We start from the raw sequence: 17104 nt of genomic DNA on the forward strand, positions 1-17104 counted from the left end.
CACCTATATTCCCTTAGTGACTGTCTTGTGTGTGCCTTTGCCTATCTTAGTGATGTCACGCAGTGCTACCCCAATGGCTGCACCATGGCTGGTGGAAGGCTGCTGACTTTCAGTGGGGGACGTTGCAAATGGTCTTGCTAGTCGACATTGAGGAGGTGGTAACTGGGTGTTTGAAATTGAGTGACTGTATTTCTTCTTCACTCTCTTCTCCCTTTTCTTAGTCACCTATTGGCTGGGCTGGCTGCAATTCTTGGATGTTTGAAATGAGCAAGGCACAAGGGTGGAGTTGTGGTGAGGGGAGGGCAGGAAAGCAAGAGGTGCATGTGAGAAGAGGATAACGTATGAGGTAACCAGCATCATGTATCCTTTCATCCCTGCTGCTGGTCAAGGGCTCAGCCATGCCCTTGCCAAGAAAGACCAGCACTGTCTCCTTCAAAGGGGAGATATGAAGCTAGGAATGGGATGTGTGCCTCGCGTTTGGTAGATTGTTGGTAGGTGAGTGATCGAGGGAGGGGGGAGTCATGCATTGAGAAGTGTGCAAGGCAGTGGTGCAGTTGTTAGGAGACGTCTTTTAAAAATGCATTCACTCACCTTGACCAGTGATCTGAGGTCATGAAGGCTCTTTGAGCACTGGAGCCAGGTCGTGGGGGTGATACTGCTGGCAGTGACAGTTTCGGTGATGTGGTCCCACATTTTTCTTTCTGGAGGGCCTCCTGGCTCCTCTCTTGCAGTGTTGACATCCTGCACAAAGCTGGAGTGCTGTGTGCAGGCCCTGGGTGCCCTTTCCCTGGCTTACTGAACCATTTGTGTTAGTGCTGATGTATTTTCCCATGTCTTGAGGTGCGGAAGGAAATTCAGCTTTAAGAACTGAAGTCTGCCATTTACAATTCTTTTTCATGTACATTTTTTTTCAGAAGGCAGTTGAGCTGTCAGGGCTAAAAGTGCCTATTTTTACATAATTTTTTCATTTCAGTAAGCTGTTCCCCTTTAAGAGATCGACTGCTTTCTGAAATGACAGACTCACTTTCAGTGCAGGTTGTTCTTGCTGCAATCATGCTTTGGCCACACTACATTAGGAGCTCCTGCCAGGACGAACAGCACCAGTGAATTAAGCATTGGGCTATGTTAATTAGTCCCCAACCGCATTTTTTTGGTCTTGCCAGCACCACCGTTTCCGGTGGCCATTAACACCTGCCCGCAGTGGCACCAGCAGCTACTGTGGCATTCACAAATTCCTAGGCCATGATCTTGTATTGCTATGTTTTTGGTGCAAGAACCTTACTGCAAGTCCTCAAATGATTAAAAGCAAAGATGTTACTTTTAGAAAATTATGTGTATTTCAATTAGAAATATCTTTCAATTTGATTCAAAGATTGGTGCAGTACACTGTTACGCAATAACTCTAACTGTTCAGACTTTAGTGCAGGTTATGATTTTGCCCCTTAAAAAGTGGATCCAACTGTAATCACAATCATTTCTGTTACCAGTGTACATGAATACAGAGATGACTAGGAGATAATTACATTAAAATCAATGGAACCAGAGGTATATTCTCCAAAATATATTCTTCGAATCTAAAAAGGTTGCCTGTGTGTAAATATCTGTATTCAGTTACATTTTGTTACCATTTATGTTTGTGGCAGGTCACTCCGAATATTCACACCCTGGACACCAGAAAAGCTGACACTGCTTTCCCACAGTTCCCTGCTACGATATTACAGGTTGGAAACTTGTTTTGCTGCTTTGCTATGACAAAAGGCAAAATCTTCCTTAAAATCAGCTTTGTAATTTATAGGAAGACATGTGTATTGATCAATTGTTAACATTATAAACAGTTGTGCAGAGATATTATTATTGGATAAATTAATATTTAATTGGGGTTATTTGCTTATCCTTCCCTTTGTTTTCCGTGTTGAGGACTTTTTTCTTCCATTTTTGGTTTCCCTTCAGCATATATTATTCTTTTTATTTTTACCTTCCTGTTTGACCTCTCCTTTCTGAGGGTGGTGTCACCTGCTGGTGTGAGATTCCATGGGCATTGTTAACCCTCCATTAGCTCACCCATGTGACCACTCTTCATGTGTGACCTCGGACAGTGGGTTTCACCATGCTGTTCAGCCGTAGAGAACTCTGCGAGGCTGGAACCTGCCTTCACCATGTCATCCAGATACACACATTTTCCGGCCTGGGTCATTGGACGGCACTTGCGGGTAATTTTGGATTTGCGTGAATTCAATGGAAATTAAAATTGGGAGAGATGTATAAGGGCTGTTGAATCAATATTGCCTGTTTTACATTGCAAAGTGCTGCATACAGCAGGATCTGGGGGTCCTGGTGCATGAAACACAAAAGGTTAGTATGCAGGTACAGCAAGTGATCAGGAAGGCCAATGGAATCTTGGCCTTTAATGCAAAGGGTATGGAGTATAAAAGCAGGGAAGTCTTGCTACAGCTATATAGGGTATTGGTGAGGCCACACCTGGAATACGGTTTTGGTTTCCATATTTAAGAAAGGATATACTTGCTTTAGAGGCAGTTCAGAGAAGGTTCACTAGGTTGATTCCGGAGATGAGGGGGTTGATGTGAGGAAACATAGAAACATAGAAAACATAGAAAAATAGGTGCAGGAGTAGGCCATTCAGCCCTTCGAGCCTGCACCGCCATTCAGTAAGATCATGGCTGATCATTCCTTCAGTACCCCTTTCATGCTTTCTCTCCATACCCCTTAATCCCCTTAACCGTAAGAGGCATATCTAACTCCCTCTTGAATATATCCAGTGAACTGGCATCAACAACTCTCTGCCGAAGGGAATTCCACAGGGTAACAACCCTCTGAGTGAAGAAGTTTCTCCTCATCTCAGTCCTAAATGGCCTACCCCTTATCCTAAGACTATGTCCCCTGGTTCTGGACTTCCCCCAACATCGGGAACATTCTTCTAACCTGTCCAGTCCCGTCAGAATCTTATATGTTTCTATGAGATCCCCTCTCATCCTTCTAAACTAAGTGAATAAAGACCCAGTTGATCCAGTCTCTCCTCATATGACAGCCCAGCCATCCCTGGAATCAGTCTGGTGAACCTTCGCTGCACTCCCTCAATAGCAAGAACGTCCTTCCTCAGACTAGGAGACCAAAACTGAACACAATATTCCAGGTGAGGCCTCACTAAGGTCCTGTACAACTGCAGTAAGACCTCCCTGCTTCTATATTCAAATCCCCTAGCTATGAAGGCCAACATACCATTTGCCTTCTTTACCGCCTGCTGTACCTGCGTGCCCACTTTCAGTGACTGATGAACCATGACACCCAGGTCTTGTTGCACCTCCCCATTTCCTAGTCTGCCGCCATTCAGATAATATTCTGCCTTCGTGATTTTGCCTCCAAAGTGGATAACCTCACATGTATCCACATTATACTACATCTGCCATGTATTTGCCCACTCACCTAACCTGTCCAAGTCACCCTGCAGCCTCTTAGCATCTTCCTCACAGCTCACACCACCACCCAGTTTAGTGTCATCTGCAATCTTGGAGATATTACACTCTATTCCTTCATCCAAATCGTTATTGTATATTGTAAAGAGCTGGGGTCCCAGCACTGAGCCCTGCGGCACTCCACTAGTCACTGCCTGCCATTTTGAAAAGGACCCATTTATCCCGACTCTCTGCTTCCTGTCAGACAACCAGTTCCCTATCCACGTCAGTACATTACCCCCAATACCATGAGCTTTGATTTTGCACAACAATCTCTTGTGCAGGACCTTGTCAAAAGCCTTCTGAAAGTCCAAATACACCACATCCACTGGTTCTCCCTTGTCCACTCTGCTAGTTACATCCTCAAAAAATTCCAAAAAATTCGTCAATCATGATTTCCCCTTCATAAATCCATGCTGACTTGGACCGATCCTGTCACCGCTTTCCAAATGCCCTGCTATTTCATCCTTAATGATTGATTCCAACATTTTCCCCAGTACTGATGTCAGGCTAACCGGTCTATAATTACCCATTTTCTCTCCCCCATCTTTTTTAAAAAGTGGTGTTACATTAGCTACCCTCCACTCCATAGGAACTGATCCAGAGTCGATAGACTTTTGGAAAATGATCACCAATGCATCCACTATTTCAAGGGCCATTTCCTTGAGCACTATGGGATGCAGACTATCAGGCCCCGGGGATTTATCGGCCTTCAATCCGATCAATTTTCCTAACACAATTTCCCGCCTAATAAGGATATCCTTCAGTTCCTCCTTCTTACTAGACCCACTGTCCCCTAGTACCTTCGGAAGGTTATTTGAATCTTCCTAGATTATATCTGTATGCAAACCAATCAAAGTGAATTCTGGTTAAAAAAACAGAAGCCTGTAATTTCACAGGTGGTCAATGATCACGACTGTAAGATGTTCTCACCATTTTTCTTTCTGACATTGGGATCCTGGGATAGGACCACAGGCAACACATAAACAGTGAGGGGCTGAAATTGTCCTCTGCCCCAAATGGTGCGCACAATTCAAAATAAATGAACTGAGCCAGGACCAATATCCTCACCGGACGGGGGGTGGCCAGGGATGCGGGGGCAGAGGGTGCGGGGGGTTGTTGCTAGTGCTGTTGGGGAGGGTTTAAACTAGTTTGGCAGGGGAATGAGAACCTGAGAATAGATTCAGTATTGAGGGGAGTAAAGCTAGAATTAGAAAGCAAAAATGTAGAAAGTGAGTTTGAAGGGCAGCGGAAACAAGCAGGAAAAAAGGGTAAAAAAACAAATTTAAAAGCTCTTCGTCTAAATGCACGTAGCATTCGTAACAAAATAGATGAGTTGACGGCACAAATAGATACAAATTGGTGTGATCTGATAGCCATTACAGAGATGTGGTTGCAAGGTGACCAGGACTGGGAACTAAATATTATGGGGTATTTCACAATTCGGAAGGACAGACAGAAAGGAAAAGGAGGTGGGGTAGCACTGTTAATAAAGGATGGGATGTGAGCATTTGTGAGAAACAATATTGGCTCAGAGGATCAAGATGTTGAATCAGTTTGGATGGAGATAAGGAATAATAAAGGGAAAAAGTCGCTGGTGGGCATAGTCTATAGGCCCCCTTAGCTACATTGTTGGATGGAGTATAAATCAAGAAATAGTGGAGGCTTGTAATCAAGGAATGGCAATAATCATGGCTGATTTTAACCTTTATATTGATTGGACAAATCAAATTGGCCAGGGTAGCGTTGAGGAGGAGTTCAAGAGTGTATCTGGGATAGTTTCCTTGAACAGTACGTTTCGGAACCAACCAGGGAGCAAGCTATCGTAGGTCTAGTACTGTGTAATGAGGCAGGATTAATAAATGATCTTGTAATAAAAGATCCTCTAGGAATGAGTGACCATAACATGGTTGAATTTCAAATTCAGTTGGAGGGTGAGAAAGTTGGTTCTCAAACCAGGGTCCTAAGCTTAAATAAAGGAGACGACAAAGGTATGAGGGCAGAGTTGGCTAAAGTGGATTGGGAAAATAGACTAAAGTGTGGGACGGTTGATGAGCAGTGGCAGAAATTTAAGGAGATATTTCATAATTTGCAACAAAAATATTTATCAATGAGAAGGAAAGACTGTAAGAGAAGGGATAACCAGCCGTGGCTAACTAAGGAAGTAAGGGAGGGTATTAAATTGAAAACAAAGGCATACAATGTGGCCAAGACTAGTGGGAGGCCAGACGATTGGGAAATTTTTATAAGCCAACAGAGGACGACTAAAAAAATGATTAAGGGAGGGAAGATAGATTATGAAAGTAAACTAGCACGAAATATAAAAACAGATAATAAGATTTTCTACAGGTACATAAAAAGGAAAAGAGTGGCAAAAGTAGATATTGGTTCCCTAGAGGATGAGACTGGAGAATTAATAATGGAGAACAGGGAACTGACAGAGATGTTGAACAAATATTTTGTATTGGTCTTCACGGTAGAAGACACTAAAAACATCCCAATAGTGGATAATCAAGGGGCTATAGGTAGGCAGAAACTTAATATAATCACTATCACTAATGAAGCAGTACTTGGTAAAATAATGGGACTAAAGGCGGACATGTCCTCTGGACCTGATGCCTTACATCCAAGGGTCTTAAGAGAAGTGGCTGCAGAGATTGTGGATGCATTGGTTGTAATCTACCAAAATTCCCTGGATTCTGGGGCGGTCCCAGCAGATTGAAAAACCGCAAATATAACACCCCTATTTAAAAAAGGAGGCAGACAAAAAGCAGGAAACTATAGACCAGTTAGCCTAACATCTGTCGTTGGGAAAATGCTGGAGTCCATTATTAAAGAAGCAGTAGCGGGACATTTGGAAAAGCATGATTCAATTAAGCAGATTCAGCATGGTTTTATGAAAAAGAAATCATGTTTGACAAATTTGCTGGAGTTCTTTGAGGATGTAATGAGCAGGGTGGATAAGAGGGAACCAGTGGATGTGGTATATTTGTATTTCCAGAAGGTATTCAATAAGGTGCCACATTAAGAGGTTATTGCACAAGATAAAAGCTCATGTGGTTGGGGTAATATATTAGCATGGATAGAGGATTGGCTAACTAACAGGAAACAGAGAGGCGTGTTAAATGGATCATTTTCCGGTTGGCAAACAGTGACTACTGGGGTGCCGCAGGGATTGGTGCTGGGTCCTCAACTATTTACAATCTATATTAATGACTAGGATGAAGGGTCCGAGTGTAATGTAGCGAAGTTCGCTGATGATACAAAGATGGGTGGGAAAGCAAATTGTGAGGAGGACACATAAAATCTGCAAAGTGATATAGACAGGCTAAGTGAGTGGGCAACAATTTGGCAGATGGAGTATAATGTGGGAAAATGTGAGGTTATCCACTTTGGCAGAAATAATAGAAAAGCAAATTATTATTTAAATGGAGAAAAATTGCAAAGTGCTGCAGTACAGAGAGACCTTGGGGTCCTTGTGCATGAAACACAAAAAGTTAGTATGCAGATAAAGCAAATAATCCGGAAGGCAAATGGAATGTTCGCCTTTATTGCAAGGGCGATAGAGTATAAAAGCAGAGACATCCTGCTGCAACTATACAGGGTATTGGTGGACCACACCTGGTGTACTCAATACAGTTTTGGTCTCCGTATTTAAGGAAGGATATACTTGCATTGGAGGCTGTTCAGAGAAGATTCACTAGGTTGATTCCGGAGATGAGGGGGCTGACTTATGAGGATAGGTTGAGTAGGTTGGGCCGATACACATTGGAGTTCAGGAGAGTTGATCTTATTGAAACTTATAAGATAATGGGCTCAAAATTGGCCAGGAGTTGCTCTGTTTTGTTTGGAGCAACTTGATTTTTCTGAAGTATCTTAAAAATCGCCATTTTGCGCCAGTGTAAGTGAGTTAGTTAGGATTTTTTTAGTTTAGTTTTTTTTTCAAAAGTGGGTGTTACCAGCCATCTATGCCCGTTTTGGCCATTTAGGCCACTTTGGACAGCTAATAGCTACTCCAAACTAACTTAGGCCAGTGTATGTGGCCACTTGTGGCCGCTTGTGAAAACCCTTGCGGAGAGTTAAGAAATCAGCACAGGTAGGTACATCGGAGACCATTCGGCCAGAGATAGGGGCAGGAAGGGAAGCAGAGAAGACCTTGCAAAGCACTAAAGAAAGCACAACAAGTAGTAAGCATTCAAGAAGACATAAAAACATTCAAGAAGAAATAAAAAATAAAACTAAGTCCTACCTACATATCAAAACTCTAAACAAAGCACAAAAATAAGCATTCAATAACAAATAAAAAATAGAAGGAAGCGGAGATGACCTGCACCTAAAGCACCAAGACTTACAAAGCACTTACACAAAGCACAAAAAGTAATAAACATTCAATAACAAATAAAAAATAGAAGTAAGTCCAACTTCATCTCAAAACACATGTCTCCATTCATCTACATGCACCAATTCCTGGTATTGTATTATTGCTGTACAAAATTTAAATAAATGACAATGCCCTCTGAATGGAAGACCAGCAGGAAGAGTAGTGCAAGGAAGGTAGTGCAGGGGTCCCGTGTGGTCATCCCCCTGCAAAACAGATACACCGCTTTGGGTACTGTTGAGGGGAATGACTCATCAGGGGAGGGCAGCAACAGCCAAGTTCATGGCACCGTGGCTGGCTCTGCTGCACAGGAGGGCAAGAAAAAGAGTGGGAGAGCGATAGTGATAGGGGATTCGATTGTGAGGGGAATAGATAGGCGTTTCTGCGGCCGCAACCGAGACTCCAGGATGGTATGTTGCCTCCCTGGTGCAAGGGTCAAGGATGTCTCGGAGCGGGTGCAGGACATTCTGAAATGGGAGGGAGAACAGCCAGTTGTCGTGGTGCACATTGGTACCAACGACATAGGTAAAAAAAGGGATGAGGTCCTACGAAAAGAATTTAAGGAGCTAGGAGCTAAATTAAAAAGTAGGACCTCAAAAGTAGTAATCTCGGGATTGCTACCAGTGCCACGTGATAGTCAGAGTAGGAATCGCAGGATAGCGCAGATGAATACGTGGCTTGAGCAGTGGTGCAGCAGGGAGGGATTCAAATTCCTGGGGCATTGGGACCGGTTCTGGGGGAGGTGGGACCAGTACAAACCGGACGGTCTGCACCTGGGCAGGACCGGAACCAATGTCCTAGGGGGAGTGTTTGCTAGTGCTGTTGGGGAGGATTTAAACTAATATGGCAGGGGGATGGGAACCAATGCAGGGAGACAGAGGGAAACAAAAAGGAGACAAAAGCAAAAGACAGAAAGGAGATGAGGAAAAGTGGAGGGCAGAGAAACCCAAGGCAAAGAACAAAAAGGGCCACTGTACAGCAAAATTCTAAAAGGACAAAGGGTGTTAATAAAACAAGCCTGAAGGCTTTGTGTCTTAATGCAAGGAGTATCCGCAATAAGGTGGATGAATTAATTGTGCAAATAGATGTTAACAAATATGATGTGATTGGGATTACGGAGACGTGGCTCCAGGATGATCAGGGCTGGGAACTCAACATTCAGGGGTATTCAACATTCAGGAAGGATAGAATAAAAGGAAAAGGAGGTGGGGTAGCATTGCTGGTTAAAGAGGAGATTAATGCAATAGTTAGGAAAGACAGTAGCTTGGATGATGTGGAATCTATATGGGTAGAGCTGCAGAACACCAAAGGGCAAAAAACGTTAGTAGGAGTTGTGTACAGACCTCCAAACAGTAATAGGGATGTTGGGGAGGGCATCAAACAGGAAATTAGGGGTGCATGAAATAAAGGTGTAGCAGTTATAATGGGTGACTTTAATATGCACATAGATTGGGCTAGCCAAACTGGAAGCAATACGGTGGAGGAGGATTTCCTGGAGTGCATAAGGGATGGTTTTCTAGACCAATATGTTGAGGAACCAACTAGGGGGGAGGCCATCTTAGACTGGGTGTTGTGTAATGAGAGAGGATTAATTAGCAATCTCATTGTGCGAGGCCCCTTGGGGAAGAGTGACCATAATATGGTGGAATTCTGCATTAGGATGGAGAATGAAACAGTAATTTCAGAGACCATGGTCCAGAACTTAAAGAAGGGTAACTTTGAAGGTATGAGGCGTGAATTGGCTAGGATAGATTGGCGAATGATACTTAGGGGGTTGACTGTGGATGGGCAATGGCAGACATTTAGAGACCGCATGGATGAATTACAACAATTGTACATTCCTGTCTGGCGTAAAAATAAAAAAGGGAAGGTGGCTCAACCGTGGCTATCTAGGGAAATTAGGGATAGTATTAAAGCCAAGGAAGTGGCATACAAATTGGCCAGAAATAGCAGCGAACCTGGGGACTGGGAGAAATTTAGAACTCAGCAGAGGAGGACAAAGGGTTTGATTAGGGCAGGGAAAATGGAGTACGAGAAGAAGCTTGCAGGGAACATTAAGGCGGATTGCAAAAGTTTCTATAGGTATGTAAAGAGAAAAAGGTTGGTGAAGACAAACGTAGGTCCCCTGCAGTCAGAATCAGGGGAAGTCATAACGGGGAACAAAGAAATGGCAGACCAATTGAACAAGTACTTTGGTTCGGTATGCACTAAGGAGGATACAAACAACCTTCCGGATATAAAAGGGGTCAGAGGGTCTAGTAAGGAGGGGGAACTGAGGGAAATCTTTATTAGTCGGGAAATTGTGTTGGGGAAATTGATGGGATTGAAGGCCGATAAATCCCCAGGGCCTGATGGACTGCATCCTAGAGTACTTAAGGAGGTGGCCTTGGAAATAGCGGATGCATTGACAGTCATTTTCCAACATTCCATTGACTCTGGATCAGTTCCTATGGAGTGGAGGGTAGCCAATGTAACCCCACTTTTTAAAAAAGGAGGGAGAGAGAAAACAGGGAATTATAGCCCGGTCAGCCTGACCTCAGTAGTGGGTAAAATGATGGAATCAATTATTAAGGATGTCATAGCAGTGCATCTGGAAAATGGTGACATGATAGATCCAAGTCAGCATGGATTTGTGAAAGGGAAATCATGCTTGACAAATCTTCTGGAATTTTTTGAGGATGTTTCCAGTAAAGTGGACAAAGGAGAACCAGTTGATGTGGTATATTTGGACTTTCAGAAGGCTTTCGACAAGGTCCCACACAAGAGATTAATGTGCAAAGTTAAAGCACATGGGATTGGGGGTAGTGTGCTGACGTGGATTGAGAACTGGTTGTCAGACAGGAAGCAAAGAGTAGGAGTAAACGGGTACTTTTCAGAATGGCAGGCAGTGACTAGTGGAGTGCCGCAAGGTTCTGTGCTGGGGCCCCAGCTGTTTACATTGTACATTAATGATTTAGACGAGGGGATTAAATGCAGTATCTCCAAATTTGCGGATGATACTAAGTTGGGTGGCAGTGTGAGCTGCGAGGAGGATGCTATCAGGCTGCAGAGTGACTTGGATAGGTTAGGTGAGTGGGCAAATGCATGGCAGATGAAGTATAATGTGGATAAATGTGAGGTTATCCACTTTGGTGGTAAAAACAGAGAGACAGACTATTATCTGAATGGTGACAGATTAGGAAAAGGGAAGGTGCAACGAGACCTGGGTGTCATGGTACATCAGTCATTGAAGGTTAGCATGCAGGTACAGCAGGCGGTTAAGAAAGCAAATGGCATGTTGGCCTTCATAGCGAGGGGATTTGAATACAGGAGCAGGGAGGTGTTGCTACAGTTGTACAGGGCCTTGGTGAGGCCACACCTGGAGTATTGTGTACAGTTTTGGTCTCCTAACTTGAGGAAGGACATTCTTGCTATTGAGGGAGTGCAGCGAAGGTTCACCAGACTGATTCCCGGGATGGCGGGACTGACCTATCAAGAAAGATTGGATCAACTGGGCTTGTATTCACTGGAGTTCAGAAGAATGAGAGGGGACCTCATAGAAACGTTTAAAATTCTGACGGGTTTAGACAGGTTAGATGCAGAAAGAATGTTCCCAATGTTGGGGAAGTCCAGAACCAGGGGTCACAGTCTGAGGATAAGGGGTAAGCCATTTAGGACCGAGATGAGGAGAAACTTCTTCACCCAGAGAGTGGTGAACCTGTGGAATTCTCTACCACAGAAAGTAGTTGAGGCCAATTCACTAAATATATTCAAAAGGGAGTTAGATGAAGTCCTTACTACTCGGGGGATCAAGGGTTATGGCGAGAAAGCAGGAAGGGGGTACTGATGTTTCATGTTCAGCCATGAACTCATTGAATGGCGGGCAGGCTAGAAGGGCTGAATGGCCTGCTCCTGCACCTATTTTCTATGTTTCTATGTTTCTATGTTTCTATGAACAGTACTTACTTACAATTCTTCACATTTACAATGCGTTCCACAGCGGGCCCGGCCTATGCGGGAGACCACTCAGCCAGGAATAGGGGTGGCAAGCATCGGGTCCCTCCCACACAAGCTGCAGGACGCGCTGGGGGCGAGGAGCTAGTGCGCATGCACACTCTAATGCGCATGTGCAGACGTCCCGGCACTGTTTTCAGCACCGGGACAGTAGCTCCGCCCTCAATCCACTGGCCACGCTGCGCCAAGCCCCGGGAGAGGCAACACAGCGGCCAGAATCGGAGGACATTTTTTTGGCGCCCTTTTCTTCGTACAAATGTGGCGCAACTCTGGTGAGTGCGTCAAAAATCTGCAGGGGCCAATTTTGAACCCATAGAGGGGGCTCGACAAGGTGGATGCAGAGACGATATTTCCACTTATAGGGAAAACTAAAACTAGGGGACATAGTCTTAGAGTAAGGGGCTGCCCATTTAAAACTGAGATGAGGAGAAATTTGTTCTCTCAGAGGGTTGTAAATCGATGGAATTCTCTGCCCCAGAGAGCTGTGGAGGCTGGGTCATTGAATATATTTAAAGGGAGATAGACAGATTTTTGAGCGAAAAGGGAGTAAAGGGTTATGGGGAGCGGGCTGGGAAGTGGAGCTGAGTCCATGATCAGATCAGCCATGATCTTATTGAATGGCGGAGCAGACACGAGGGGCCAAATGGCCTACTCCTGCTCCTATTTCTTATGTTCTTATGTTCTTATAATTCTCCGCCCCAATCCATGGGGCAGAGAATAGAGGGAAATTGGCCTCTTTACATTTTTTAATTTGTCCGAGAGATATTTGGTGCGGCTGAAGGGCGGAAGTGGGTCGGGAGCGGGGCGGAAGGCAGGCGTTGTCATCAGCACAGTGTTGCTGACATCAGCGCAACACAGACATGCCACGCGTGCTGTTGCATAGCAACGTCCCCCACCTTCAGTTAAAAGGGAGGGCCGCTGCGAGCTTTGCAGCCACTTTAGTGGTGCCCACTGGGCCATGAGGAAGGGTTTCGGCCGGACAAGCGGCCCGGTACCCAAGAGGGTCTGCCGGGCTGCCTGTTGGCGGCCCGGCCGAACCCGTGACCACTATTGTCGGGCCAACTTCAGAATCGGCCAACAATTAAAATAAAATGGCGGCCACGGTGATGCACCCTCCCCTTTAAGGGCGGATGTGCCGCCCAGCCACTGGCAGCATCTTGCCGGGAAAAGGTCTCGGGGGCACCGACTGTTGGCTGCTCCGCTCCCGCGGGGCAATTTCCCTCGCGGGGCAGAAAGGGGTTGCTGCCGGGCAGTAATGGGTTGGCACATGCCAGACGGGGCAGGAACATGTTTCTGCCGCTCCCGGCCCAGGGGCAATTTCTGATGGGTCGGCCCATCCACCTGCCCCTGGTCAAAAAGGCCTTATCGCCTCATTACCGCCTCTTAGAGGCGACAATGGACCTTAAGGAGGGGGGCAATTTCGACCCCTGAATGTCTTGGCCAATATTTATCCCTCAACCAACATCACTAAAAACAGATTATCTGGTCATTATGACATTGCTGTCTGAGGGAGCATGCTGTGCGCATTTCCTACATATAAGCAGTGACTACACTTCAAAATACTGCTTTGGCTGTAAACCGCTTTGTGACGTCCTGAGGCCATGAAAGGTGCTAACTAATTACGTCTTCCTTCCTGCCTTCCTTCCTTCCTACCGTCCTTCCTTCTTTCTCCTTCCCTCCTTCCTTCCTTCTGTCCCCTTCCTTTCCCCTTCCTGTTGCGTCTATAAGCACTCTAGCAATGACTCCACGAGGCAAAATATTGTACTTGAACTGTGGAGACCTTAGTCCATTTATTACAGCTCCTGAGTGAGGGTACAGCATGGTGAACTCCCTTTTATACCTGGTTACCTGTCGTGTACAGGTGACCCCTAGGTCTCCACCAATTGCACCCTCTGGTGGTACAAGCATAGTATATACAGCGTGAAGGTACATCCAGTAGTCTTATGTCACTGTACATTGAGTGTACAGGGAGTATATTTATGTTATACATACACAACACTTCCCTTTCCCCTTACCTTCCTTTTCCATCCCCCTCCCTCTGATTTCAGTATCTTCAGTGGATGAAAATCCTTGGGCCCAGTAAGATTATTACCAAATTATAGAAATTATAAGGTGCAATTATAGAACATTTTGAATGTGGGTGGGGATATAATGGCTTAAAACAAACATTTTTTGAACAATTCTCTTTTTTACCAAAAACATCTGTGGCCACGAGGAAGAATCCTGTGATACCAGTTGCACTCAATCTAAGTGGAGAAAATAAGACATTTTATATGAGCGAGTACCTCGTATAAGTAAAAGTGCATAAAACAGTGTGTGATTTGAGAGTGTGATGTGATAACGCAGCAGTGCTCCAGTAAGTTTATATTGGGGACTGTTATCTTTCACAGTGCTGTTATTAGAGAAGAAGGTTTCAGCTACAGTCAATAGCAACAATTTTGCCAGTAGAACATTTGACAATTAATCTTAAGTTACTATTTTCTGCACAGCTTGTGCAATGACATTTCTGGCTGTCTCATAGATCAGGAACAGCAGTCGTTCCAGAAAGCTACAACTCTTCTTTCATAGTGGTTGTCAAAGCAGTAAGTACATTATTTTTCACAATCTTTCAGCATTATATATTATAATCTACAATGTCACATCAGGCAAAATAATTAGGTTTTGAAGATAATCACAATTGTTTGATATGTACTGTTTTACCCATAAAACAAAATGGCCTCAAAATTCGGGTAGTTTCCTGTGAAATGGCGAAAAAACCATGGTTGACGCTCCTCTGCCAGCTGGTGGGGTATCACCTGTGCTAATTCATGCCAAGATTTGCTGCCGGTAACAGGTCTTTCAGCGGCATTAACAGCCAAGAGATGTCTGGCAGGACTTATGAGGATGGACGGCAGAACTTCAAATGCTTCCTTTGCAAGGTTCTTCTTTTAAACTTTCATTTTTTGCTCATCAACTGGTCTGGTGGCTCCTTTCTTTCCAGTTCCCCTACATTGTGAGCAGGAGACTGAGGTGATAGTTGGCCACCTTTTGACATTAGCGCTGAAAAGAGTGCGTTGCACTAGAAAATCACTGCCACGTTCATGATAATGAGCAGGCAGTACCAAAATGCTGGTACTGCCTGCGCTCTCTCAACCGGCAGCCATTATCCTTGTTACCGGCAGGTTTCCAGCGTTCCCCAGTTTCTAGGCCAAATAATGAAAGTTGTTGTTGTTGTTGCATGACATATTTTCATCAGGACTCAAGCTTGTTTAGGTTCATCAAATTTAAAGTGTGTGTTTTGCATTAAAAGTTTGAAATTATGCAATTATAAGCTGGATCAATGCTCCACCACAACATGCATAGGTAAAACTGGATCACAAAAACTGACAAGCATATCCCATTGCATGTCGACCCTATGTTACCCCGTCACATCAAAACATCTTTGACTTGATCACACCTCTTAATAGGGGCCACGTTGCACATTTGGAGAGACATGAGAGGACTGATTTTGTGAGCCCTGATTTTGTGAGTCAGGCAACAATGGATTGAGTTAGCCTGTGTTGGCAGCTCACGGGGCAGACTTGACTAAATTTTTAATGGGAGTCCCTCTCCCTAATCTGAATAGGTTTCTCACATGGGAAAATCTTGCCCACAGAGTGTGGCCTGTAGCACAATTGACTGGGGAGCACAGATCCGGTGAGGCAGCTGCTCTTGAAGACATATAGATCACCATGAAAGGGATTATTCTGGCGGTGGCATAGAAGTTCAATAATTGTCCACAATGGCACAGTATGGATGTGGGCAACACTATTCCCTTTGCTGCTGATGGTTTGTAGGTCCAGCTGCAGTAGCCTACCCTTCAGTAAAAGCACAGGTGCCAGCTGAATGGAGGGACATCACACAGTCAATACAATCAATCAGTCAGCTCATATCTGACTGCAAATGGGGAATACATTTTATGATATCAGAAGTAAGGAGTAAGTATGCTTCCCTGTTGTGCAACTGTGGCACAAACCTAGTCTGGGAACACCCACACCTACACCCACTGGGAGATACCATATTAAACACTGTGCATAATCATTGCCTCTTTTGCATATACTTTCAATTTGCCTAAGCTGCATGGTACACTTTTTTTGGAGGTGGAGGTGACAGCTGAGGCGGTCCTCTGCTGTCAGGCGATTTCTCAGGCGGGTGAGCAGCAGAAGATGCAGAGGACAGCTCTGTTCTCTGAACATTCATCTGTGCAGTATTTTTTCAAATAATGCGGGGCACTATGGATGCTCCTGATCCCAAGAGCTTCCAGCTCCCAAGTCTCATCTGAGCAGAAGCTATCGACTGTGCAAAAACAGGAGATCTGGTGAGCACAATCTCCATCCATAATTCCAACCCTTCCCAACCACTCTTGCTCCTGCTGGCTCCACATTAAGGTAAGTTAAAAAAAAAAGGTACCTGCAGGCTTGTTCTGTGGCCTTTAAGAATTGCTGGTTAGGCTGCTATGGAGCCATGCTTTTATTCAATTTCTGAAATGTGTCCAGAAATGGGTACAGTAGCCTGATTTCAATATTGAAATGAGGCCTGTGCTCATTCCAAACATTCGACACCCACCTAAAACAAAAGGCCCTGCTGAATTTACCAGGGGCCAATTCACACAAAAATCAGACGCGGGCCTTACCACAACTAAAATTTGTCATCGTTGCGCTCATTTTACACCTGTAAAACAGTTGCAAAGATATAACATTTCTACCCCAATATACCAGCAGTGGGAGTCATAGCAGTAGCAACTGTTATGGCAACAGAACAGTAGCAGTAATCTACAGGCCACGTGTTAATGAAATGATAAGAGTCGGAGACAGAGTACAACACAGTCAGGGGACAGAACAGTATTGATGCGGAGAAAAATAATAAGAAAATCAAAGCAAGAGAAAGAAGCAAAAGATTTCTTAATTAGGGAGAAAAGTGGTAAATGTGCCCTGCAGAGAAAGACCTCACTATGGAATGTTGCTTTTGCTGGTATCGTTAGTATTTCACTGCACATGCAATACATATTTCACACAGATTCAAAAATAGAACAAGTTATTCATGCTGTAATCTGTAAAGTTATTTTTTAAGAGGGACAAAAGATGTTCACAGTTCATCGGCCTAGAAATTGGCCTCCTTAGTGCCTCCTGTTGTTGCCTGTGGGGGGTGATAGTAGGGCATTAATCACTTACATGATGTCATCGGACTGCGCATCACCCCGGCAGCACCCCGGATCCGAACTTCTGTTCCGCCCCCTGCAGCATCG

At 44.6% G+C, this 17104-nt stretch overlaps 1 protein-coding gene across 1 annotated transcript in view; it reads left to right on the plus strand.

The window, feature by feature from the left end:
- Positions 1-17104, plus strand: part of LOC139228968 (cyclic nucleotide-binding domain-containing protein 2-like) — a 326735-nt gene that overhangs the window by 87508 nt on the left and 222123 nt on the right. The window contains exons 9-10 of the mRNA XM_070860580.1: positions 1644-1721; positions 14363-14423. Of these exons, the coding sequence (XP_070716681.1) occupies positions 1644-1721; positions 14363-14423 (139 nt within the window). The remainder of the gene's footprint in view (positions 1-1643; positions 1722-14362; positions 14424-17104) is intronic.

Source organism: Pristiophorus japonicus, chromosome 2 (genome assembly GCF_044704955.1).
Source record: "Pristiophorus japonicus isolate sPriJap1 chromosome 2, sPriJap1.hap1, whole genome shotgun sequence".
Taxonomy (NCBI): Eukaryota; Metazoa; Chordata; class Chondrichthyes; family Pristiophoridae; genus Pristiophorus; species Pristiophorus japonicus.